Source organism: Haemaphysalis longicornis, unplaced genomic scaffold (genome assembly GCF_048455015.1).
Source record: "Haemaphysalis longicornis isolate Haplotype H1 unplaced genomic scaffold, Haemaphysalis longicornis Haplotype H1 scaffold_1, whole genome shotgun sequence".
Taxonomy (NCBI): domain Eukaryota; kingdom Metazoa; phylum Arthropoda; class Arachnida; order Ixodida; family Ixodidae; genus Haemaphysalis; species Haemaphysalis longicornis.
The window spans coordinates 218,487,637-218,498,557 of NW_027526203.1; the positions used below are offsets into that span (position 1 = coordinate 218,487,637).

At 44.6% G+C, this 10,921-nt stretch overlaps 1 protein-coding gene across 1 annotated transcript; it reads left to right on the forward strand.

Moving 5' to 3' along the window:
• Window positions 1-3,697: 3,697 nt before the first annotated feature.
• On the forward strand, window positions 3,698-10,022 carry LOC144168343 (4 kDa defensin-like). The gene is made up of 4 exons (XM_077697351.1): window positions 3,698-3,746; window positions 7,019-7,095; window positions 8,416-8,475; window positions 9,562-10,022. Exons 2-4 carry the CDS (start codon window positions 7,053-7,055, stop codon window positions 9,681-9,683), a joined length of 225 nt encoding a protein of 74 aa, XP_077553477.1. The 5' UTR covers window positions 3,698-3,746; window positions 7,019-7,052; the 3' UTR covers window positions 9,684-10,022.
• Window positions 10,023-10,921: the final 899 nt, after the last annotated feature.

Consider the following 10,921-nt stretch of genomic DNA (forward strand, 5'->3'; position numbering starts at 1 on the left):
CTTTGAATGAAAGCGTTGGAAAAATGAGTTGTTTGTATCATTGACCGTATTCAATATTACTGCCGTTTACACACCCACCCCCACTTTTTCTTGCACGTGCGCACGCATGCTATAGCTGATTTCCAATATTGCACGCGTCGCACTTATAATGATGTTGTACTTCAGCCAATAGATTGTCGCACAAAGCCCTGATACATTGTATTTGCATTGTGTTACTTGGATGTTATCATTTCCGCCCTGTTGTGGTGCTTCAGTGAACTCCCTTATGTGCTATTTGACAACAGCCACCGCTGTTATTTTGACGGAGGCCGGTCCTCCGGCCTAAACGTTGAAAACCATTCTTTTTTCGACGTGTGTTCCCCCCCCCCTTTTTTTCACACACACACACACACATATATATATATATATATATATATATATATATATATATATATATATAAAGGGTTGGCAGTCGAGAAAACCTCGGAAAGCAAAGGGGCGCTCGGAAAGCAAAGTCCGAATGGCGCTGGCTACCACCCCCAAGCACAGGAAACAAATCTACCTAACATAAATACCCCAGAAAGTGAATGGGAAAATCGCCCCGCCGGTAGCGTAGTGGTTATCGCACCAGACCGGTATTCTGGAGGTCGTGGGTTCGGATCCCACCTGGCGGGCATTTTTTCTTCACTTTCTTTCTTTCTTTCCAAATTCTTAATCTGTTTCAATGATCTACCACATCCTCCCCTTCGCTTTCCGAGGTTTTCTCGACTGCCAACCCTTTATTTCTGTGTTATTTTCAACGAGCCCCTCATTTCCTATTCTGATTCGCTACATGCATAGCGGGGCCTCTGTTCTGGCAGTCTTGTTGCCAAAGGGAGCTTAAGAGGGTTCAAAGCTGGTCGACCACTCTGGACATGTCGTAGACACTCGAGTCACGACCCGGGGGTTAAAAAGAAGGTCCCCTTCACCCCGATTAGTCCGAATGGCGCTGGCTACCACCCCCAAGCACAGGAAACAAATCTACCTAACATAAATACCCCAGAAAGTGAATGGGAAAATCTCCCCGCCGGTAGCGTAGTGGTTATCGCACCAGACCGGTATTCTGGAGGTCGTGGGTTCAGATCCCACCTGGCGGGCATTTTTTCTTCACTTTCTTTCTTTCTTTCTTTCCAAATTCTTAATCTGTTTCAATGATCTACCACATCCTCCCCTTTGCTTTCCGAGGTTTTCTCGACTGCCAACCCTTTATTTCTGTGTTATTTTCAACGAGCCCCTCATTTCCTATTCTGATTCGCTACATGCATAGCGAGGGCCTCTGTTCTGGCAGTCTTGTTGCCAAAGGGAGCTTAAGAGGGTCCAAAGCTGGTCGACCACTCTGGACATGTCGTAGACACTCGAGTCACGACCCGGGGGTTAAAAAGAAGGTCCCCTTCACCCCGATTAGTCCGAATGGCGCTGGCTACCACCCCCAAGCACAGGAAACAAATCTACCTAACATAAATACCCCAGAAAGTGAATGGGAAAATCTCCCCGCCGGTAGCGTAGTGGTTATCGCACCAGACCGGTATTCTGGAGGTCGTGGGTTCGGATCCCACCTGGCGGGCATTTTTTCTTCACTTTCTTTCTTTCTTTCCAAATTCTTAATCTGTTTCAATGATCTACCACATCTTCCCCTTTGCTTTCCGAGGTTTTCTCGACTGCCAACCCTTTATTTCTGTGTTATTTTCAACGAGCCCCTCATTTCCTATTCTGATTCGCTATATATATATATATATATATATATATATATATATATATATATATATATATATATATATATATATATATAAGGTTAGTAGAGACAGAGACAAACGAGAAAGACTTAGAAAATAAAAATAAGTTTACTGACGTTTCAGGGAGAGGACTCCCTTTCTTCAGAGTACCCTGAAGAAAGGGAGTCCTCTGAGTACCCTGGTACTCTGAAGAAAGGGAGTCCTCTCCCTGAAACGTCAGTAAACTTATTTTTATTTTTATTTTCTAAGTCTTTCTCGTTTGTCTCTGTCTCTACTAACCTTATTTTTTTTCGCGCTCTGTGTGAGTTTTTATCTTTTCAGTCTATATATATATATATATATATATATATATATATATATATATATATATATGTGTGTGTGTGTGTGTGTGTGTGTGTGTGTGTGTGTGTGTGTGTGTGTGTGTGCGGGCGGTCTGCTAGCAGCAGGTGTGAGGCACTATTACAGCGGGCTTCTGATATGAAGCCAGATAGGCCTTTCAAATACGTATTAATACACAAAGAAGTGTTCGCATTCAAATACTAGCCCGTTTTCACACAATTACCGAAGATATTAGCTCAGTCTAAGGTGGTCAATGTACTGTTATTTCTTCGTAAATATCTAGTCGGGCAACCTGTGCTTATGTGTGCAGCAGCTTGGTTTCTATAATTTATAACGCAAAAAATTCAGAAGCACCTCCGTCCATTTACGACGATGGTGTAAACGCGAAGCTATCTTGCGTGCGAAAGTGTAATGGCGAAGGGCCAAAGTCAAAGCCGCTGCAATCAAACTAAAAGCGCCATCCATCAAAGTGCAAACCGCCTGCGAGTCAATGTGCAAGCTTCAACGAACAAAGCGCAAACAGCTTGCGAGTCAATGTCCAACCTCAGACGACAGCAAACGAATTCCCCGCGAGGAAGCTGAGTCGTTGTTAGATCATCGCCGTCATCCAAAATCCAAACTGCCACGGTCCAAAGCCAAAGACCAAAGCCAACGCCCGCGCAGTGAACCGAAAGGAAACGCTGAGGGACCCGAATGCGATGATGGTGCTGATTGTCGCTTAGCAGCTTTGTACCAAACCTGTAACCGGGATATTTTTTCTTATGCATTTATGTGTGAACATTTTCATGTTTAAATATGTAGTCACCCTCGGCGGTGTTCTCGTGGTTTTATATTTCGAGGTCAACTGTGCCCATATCTATCCATCTAAATAAAGTTATTGTTGAAAAAAAATGCGATGATGGCGCACTCGGAGAGACGTCGGCTTCATAACGCGAGGAACCCCAGTTCGATTCCGACTACCGGAAGCGTTTTTTCATTATGATACAATAAAACTAATAGTAATAATAATGCAAAAAATTATTAATATTATTATTATTATATTAGCACCACAATCATCGTCGTCGAGACCATCATCATGTACCTTCCCATTGTGTAAGGTTGACTTTTCTGGCGTGCGTTTCGTTACAACACCACCATCAGTGAAATCAAGAAAGCTTTGCCTTAAGACGAACTTTTCTTGCTTTCATTGTTTCGTTTCGAAAGCAATCCAAGCGGGCTTCAAAATCGGGTATGCAGTCTTGCATGCAGGCCTGAAAACACATCGCTTTATTTTTCTGCGCTTTTTTTGCCAGGCTCGTGTAGCCGGAAAATGCTTGCGGGACTGTTGGTGTACTTCGTGCTCCTTGCCCAACACAAACTAACTCTACGTTACTCGGGGCTTACGTCATGCGGCACTAACAGGTGCTCTCGGGAACAAGCGGCATGAATCAAGTCGAGGTATACGTTGACCGGCGTAAATACGGCCGCGCGTCCTTTTCATCACTGCGCAGAAACAACGATACCACTTCTGTGTTAATACGCGCTCTACGAACGACGGGAAAAACCACGCGTGGTCCGGCACTATTTCCTCGTTGCTTCCGTCACCACATTCAGTATATAAGAACCTCGCCAGCATGAATAAAACTACACTCTCAGCCTCGGGCGCCAAAGCATAAGGTGAGCTACTTTGCACTCCTTTTGGCCGTGCTGGTTAAAAAGCTGATTCTTTCCGCACGCCCCCCTAATGAACGGTGAGCTCAATGAAGCAATTCAGGCCGCCGTTATTGGAACAGTGTAGATGCTTCGAAAATGAAGCGTTCGATAAGCTTTGGCTAGAACTGCACGAATGCTTAATTTGTGACTTCTTTATGCCGTAACCATGGGTGCCTAATGCATGGCTTTAAATAGTTATTTACTATTGGCGGAACCTATCGTGATCGATGTTTAAAATTTACTACTTAGACAAGGAGTTTTGAAACCAAAATATTGCGGTTTCTTTGTTTGAATGTTCCCAAAGTTTTCAATTCTAAAGCAGTCACAGTATCTTGAGTACATTAGCGGTTCTAAATTAGGTCACGCGTCGCACACATTCCGCATGTAACCAGCTTGAGGGACACTGATCAGTCGTGGACAGTTTCGGTACCTACGGAAGCAGTTATGCTGAGCACAGGAATGATAAGCCTGAAGAATAATTGAAGGGGAGAGGTAATTATTGCTGTAAAATTTATTCACTTTTCGAAAATTTAGTAATACAGTCAAACCCGTTTATAGCGAACTGCAATATGCACCGCGATTAGTTCGATATATCCAATAGTTCGATATAGCCGAACCCGCCCATAACGAGCTTATTATTACGAGTCCGCAATCCGCGGGAGCCCCCCGCTCCCTCCCCAACACCGCCATCCGCGTATGCAGAAACGAACACAGTACAGTAGCCATTACCATACCAAAATAATCCATTTATTGCAAGCATCAAAGCTACTTTCCGCCTTAACTGCCCACGTTGCAAAAAAAAAAAAACGGTGATTTTTGTTTTCACTTTCGTTTTGGCGGCTTCAACTAGCATAGCATTCTCTACACGAAATATTGTTTGCACCAGTTCGAGTCCCTGTCCTCAAAAATCTATGAAGCATTGGCGGAGCGCATCGACTGCCGAAAGCGCTTCATTATAAACGTCCGACGGATTTCACTCGCGACATCATCGGGAACGTTGGCGAGCTCTTCCCACAGTTCACCGATGCTGATGTCTTGGTCCGGACTCGCTGACTGGGCGGGTTCCATCGCGAGTCCCACGCATGGGAAATAGTTACTGAAAGTATTGGGCGTCACGTCGCTCCGTGCGAGGGGCAATGTCTCAGTCGCGGCTCTTGCTGCGTGGTCGCGGCCAATCCACATCTCAATCGCCGCTCCGAGATCATGCATTTCGGCGGCCATTCTAGGCGCCCAGAGTTCGATATATCGGATGTGAACTTCGTTATAAGAAATATGTTTCCCATGTATTTCCGTAACTGAATTATTTTTGTTCGATATATAGCATAATTCGCTCTATCCGGGTTCGTTATAGCCGGGTTTGACTGTATCATTATTCGCGTTCTGCAGTTCATGGTGCATATATTGGATACGACATTATACCACGTAACCCAACAGCAAAAGATTACGAACCACGAAAGCAGCAATTTGGGGTTATCTCTGACGACCGGCACACCTGGTTACTATGTGGAGTATTTTGCTTTGCTTCAGTAATTAAACTTCAGCTTAAATGTACACTGCAGGTTGTAGACGTGCTACCAGAAGAGAAATAATCTAAAAATGCCCTTTTCCTGGTCCGTAAACTTTTGATAGTCGTGGTACCTCCGAATTTACACAACATCGGTAAACATTTCATACTTCATTGCAGCCCTTGTTATAATAGCACTAGGTTTCGTAGACAGCTGCTGAATATGTTGTTGCTTAACCTTTCCTAGTTGCTTGTAATGTTGAACAATGAGAAAGCGTACAGGTGTATCCATCCGTCAGTCTTTTGCCAGCTGAAGTGGACGTTCTCTGCGCTTTAATCAGAACTGCCGTTTTACTGAAACACGAAAGTTTCACAAACAGTTACGGTCACTGGCTTCTGAAATTACACCTTATTCGACATCATCGTTGTTCCGACGGCGTATTTGGTCGTTTCCCGCGCAAGCAACTTCGGAATGGGCGTATAGAGGGAGCTAAATGGCAGTCATCAGAGACTTCCGGCGCGGAATGAGTGACTGCAAATCCGCCAGTTAATGCTGGGACCGTCGTGTGGGAGCTATTTACGGCGGAAATGATTGCGATGCACGTTTCTGAGTGTAACTAACATAATAGCTTTCTTCGTCCGCTTCTGCCCACCAGAAAGGGCTGTGAAGGAGCTGCTTCGATTTGACTTTGAGCTTTACTGTGGGCTTACTATCTTTAGTGAGAACAAAATTTCGGAGTGAACATTGCTTTCCCGTAAATTATATATGAGAACCGGTACTGGGCGAATGATTTCCTTTAATTCCTCGTCCCGTTGAAACCGCCGGAGGGAAAGGTTACAGGGTATAATTAAAATCCTATTTTACTGAAACATGCGGGGAAATCTCGTACACGCATTCAATCTTTAACACCCAGGGTTTTGACACGGAGCCATTTTATCACAACCTGAGCTTTCACTACTTTTCATAAATAGCCAGAGAACGGAATGGCAGTTCAATTGATGGCCGCTAACACCCATCGCTTTGGAGCTAACCGACCATCTGTAAAGTAATCAGGCACGTGATCCACATCCAACCCTTCGTCAAGGGGGGAAAAGACAGATAATTGAGGGTGCAGTTACTTACCATTACGAATTAAAGGTGCCTTTCTAAGTCCAGTCCATGTTACCTGCTACAACCTTCCCAACAGTAAAATCCTGAAAATCCCCCTCGGTTGCATCGCCCCGTGCAATAAAAGAATAATTCTTGCTATATTTACGTTTTGCAGAATAGCAACTTCCATTGCGTCGAATGCATATTCAAAGTTCGTCACCAAACGTGGGACATTATAACAAACTACCCTCATCACGGAAGTTTGATTGCCTCCATGTTTAGCGTGCTGACAGGCTTTAGATAAGACTTTTGATCACATTCTGTCACGCGGTGCGAAACTAGCGGAACAAAATTACTAACACGTAACCACCCATGAACAAGGCCTCAAGATCTGCAGTGACAACGACAAAAGCAATACCTTGTGAGAAATAACGGAAGGTGAAAGCTGAGACAGGAAAGCTGCGTCAGGAAGCGTAAAATTATGAATCTGGTATTGGTTTCCCACTGGCGTACTCCACGTTACATCACGTCTATTTAGCATTCATTCGGAATAAGCACCCACTGTTTTTTTGCAATAAAGTGTAGCCAAGTTCTCACTTCTTGCCACTTTTTGACGCCATTTTTAATCCCTCAATGATGCAGCCTAGCAAGCCACGCTGACCCTATACAAGCAAACATGAAGATCCTGGCTGTTGCCCTCATCTTCGTCCTTGTAGCGGGTGAGTCTTCTCGGGTACAATATTTGGTGCCTCTTTGTCTTCTGTGTCAGAGTGCGAGTACTGAGCTAGGGGCTCGTATTAAATAAAACTATACCATTCATTAAAGACGTTATCTTTCTTGCTATTTTCAAACGATCTTAAAAGTTGTTTCTCTCCCCCAGATATGTAGCAAAACTGCACTATATGCATTATGGTATAATTTAATCCTATTTTTCTTGCTTTCCCCACGTCAGCTACCGGTAGTAGGTATTTTAGCGCACCATCCGCAAGGGTGAAAATTTGCCTTGGTGCAATGAGCAATAAAAAACAAGCGAGAAATAATGCAACTATCATTCCAAGCAACGCCTAACTACGCTTTCCGCCTTTAGAGCAACTGCCCATTCGGAAACTGCGCTTGTAGCACTTAAACGGGCATCATGAACACCTCGATAAAAGGTCAAAGAACTCTTTAGTAAAATCAAAGAAAGGATTCCTCTGAAATGCTTTCTTTTGAGCAAACTTAGAACGCTGAAAAGGGAAAAACAGGTCTCCATATTTATCCAGCGGCGTGTAATTCTTCCGAGAATGCGTACAACGTTGCTTCTAACAATTAAAAATTACAGATTGTTTGGCAGCGCCAGCCACACAATATCGGGCAGAGGATGCATGCATTCCCGATAATAAAGCATAGTCCCACATCCTGTGGGTTTGTAACTGTCTAGTCGCCTCCAGAGAAGGCTTCAAAGCACGCACTTGGGTCTCAAAGTAAGGGCCAAATTTTATTAGAAAGAGCTTACCAATGTCATGCTGCCTGTATATACTAGTCTTAGGGGTTGTATCCCTTTGCTAGAATAACCGTAACAAGTGTCGGGTGTGCACCAGCCTAGGCATAACATTTGCCTTTGTGGTCTACCAACGTCAAGCGGTTCCTGCAGCTAAGCGGGCATTTGCTTCTATTTTCCAATGGGTGCTTGTTCGCTCTGTCAGACTTGATAGTTGAGTGTTTGGTATAACGCCCTATTTCGGCCTTAACTATGGACAACCTTTCGGTAGAGCCTTACGACGGGCCGAGTAAAGCCTTACTCATTGTACTTTGATCTGCGGATACCGGTTGACGACGATAACCTCACAGCGTGCATGACGTTAGGCATAACGTTGGACGTCGCATTCTCGCATCGCCCGCTAAATCTGCTGCACATCAACCTTAGCGCAAGAGGGTTATAAACTGTAAAATAAATCAAGCTTCACGAAACAGGCTTCAAAAATGTTCCGCGAAAGCGCCAGATGTAAGGTAGAAGTGGTTTCGCTCTAAAAACCCTAAATGTCCATATTTATGTGTAGGACTCATCTGCACAGCAGCAGCTCAACATGACGAGAGTGACGTGCCCCACGTCAGAGTCCGTGAGTATTTTGCTTTCTAACCAGATGCATTGTAATATACGTAGCCTCGGTTCAACTCCTGCTGAGTTTTTGTATTGCTGCAGTAGAACTTGTCATGTCCTTATTCACGATAAACATTGAGTAAAATTGAAACTGTCGTGGCACTGATTATGAATACCTTCAGGTATTAGGCGGTGCCAACGCAGGAACTCTTGACGCTTAAAAAGCAACAACACGCACTGATGTCTTATGTATAAATGTGAATTCGGGGCGTTCCTAACCACATCTGGTCTTCTTGAAACGTTTACTTCAAACACTAGCAGGTCATCCTATAAACAGCGCCCTACGTGAGAAAGCGATGTGGTATACAAACCCCTGGTGGCATCTAACAAGCTGTTGCTTGTGTTTGACAGCGCATTTTTGCCTGCGTCAGGGAAAAAAATAATTTCGTACTTTTTTTTTCGTGTACTATGCAGGATGTATAAACAACTAGGACTGAGTTTAACCAGAAGGCTTAGTGAGAAGCTCAGTGAGTGCAGTAAGGAATGTGTACCTTGCATTTTGGCGCAACCTGGCAAGTCACACTTGCCCCTTGAAGGGAATTTTCGCGGAATCGATGGCGTCACAAACAATACAAACTAAATGACTCGGGAAACCGTGCAACCATTTAACGTATTTAAAAAGAAACTAAACGTGTCTCTAAGCCCTTCTCTATAAGTAACCGGGAAGGAATGACGTTTCTCTCCTCCGCACGGTCGGAGCTCTGCATTTTAAAAAATGTGAGTAAATGAAAGCATACTTTTGTTGCCATTCCTCTTATGCTTTAACATGTAGAGTTATTTCATTGGTATTTATTCTATCATTTACAATTTCGAATTTTTTTCCACGGTCACAATTTGCCTTGTGGAATCCAGTGGCACATCGTTACTTTCTCGCGCTGTGTTGAAACGAACGAGAACCAACGCAGCCAAACGGTTGAATTTTGTCATTTATTCCGTATGTGTTTCTCTGGAAACATGCCCATGAAAGTTTACGTAACACTTCCTTGATAAGAAATCTGGCGCTGCGAAAACAATAGAAAACAGTTCCGTATGTCGTCTATTCCAGGGCGCGGCTTTGGCTGCCCGCTTAACCAGGGCGCCTGCCACAACCATTGCCGTAGCATTGGGCGCCGCGGAGGATACTGCGCGGGAATCGTCAAGCAGACTTGCACCTGCTACCGCAAGTAGAGACAACTTCGCTGTGCGGCCGCCGACGACACGCTTCGCAACCCAAAGGAGGACCCATTCCTATACACTGCTCAACGCAAGATAACCCGGCCACCAGCTCTGGTGGACAGATTCACATGAGGGCATTAGCGGTGTAGCTATTATTTATGTGTGTCGTTCTAATAAAAGCTGAGATATACAAAACCCTCGTGCAGGAGTGTTGAAAGTGCACGTGAAGAGATTTCAAAACAAACTGTTGTGTGGGCCCTACCTTGACAAACAAACAATTCATACCCGTTTTCCTGCCCGATATCGGTAAATAAAAAAAAAGCAGTTCCCGTATCACCGAGGCTTTCCTCCTCAACTCATGAAGTTAGTCCTGATGTCTTGCTGAGCAGCCAATCACAGTTTTCCCTCGTCTGCACAACATGTCGGCAAAGAGCGGGCTCGCAAAGGGTCAAAAAAGGCTACAACATCATCGCCGTGATGAAACGCGCCCTGCAACTGAACGGGAGATGTCATCTCTCTGATAGGACTGATCAACACGGTCGAACGTTCTGTGAAAAATGCGGGTGAATGGTGCAGGCAGAGGTAACCACGTTTAAAGTAAACTTGGGTATTTGTAAACGGTTTACGCAGCTTTAGCACGAAGCTAAACTGTCGTTCTGCCTCCCGGTATTCTAGAACAAGCTGGCCGACTTCTGTATCACGTAGCCTGTAATGTGAGTTGCGCGAAAGTTAAACTTCTGACATGACCAGATAAATGAGCTCAAGTTTAAAATGAGAATTTACTGCATAAACACATTTATCGAAATAATTTCGAGTAGTCGGAACTTAAAACGAACCCATGCCTTACTCATCAAGCGCAAAAATAACTAGCGGGAAGCAGTGACACAGCACCGAGTCGCCTAGTCCCAGCATCACGCAGATGGGGTGCTTTCCTGTTTCCTCAAATAAACGATGCTGTTAATTTTGTGTTCTTGATTGGGTGTGCTCCCCTTTGGCTTACTGCAGAAGCGTTCCGAAGTAACTTGGTGGTTAAAGCTCTGGGTTGACTAAATTTTAAGAAAAAAACACCGGAGCCCTGCGTTACAAATGCGAAGCAGCTTTTATGCCGCAGTTTTCTGCCGCGGGCGCTTCTTTCGTGGATAGTGTAGGGGATAAAATGTCTGATACCATCTTCGACAAACCGCACCGGTGCACACCGGGGCGCACTGGTGCGACTATTCATACGCCACAAACGACACCGGTGCGCACCA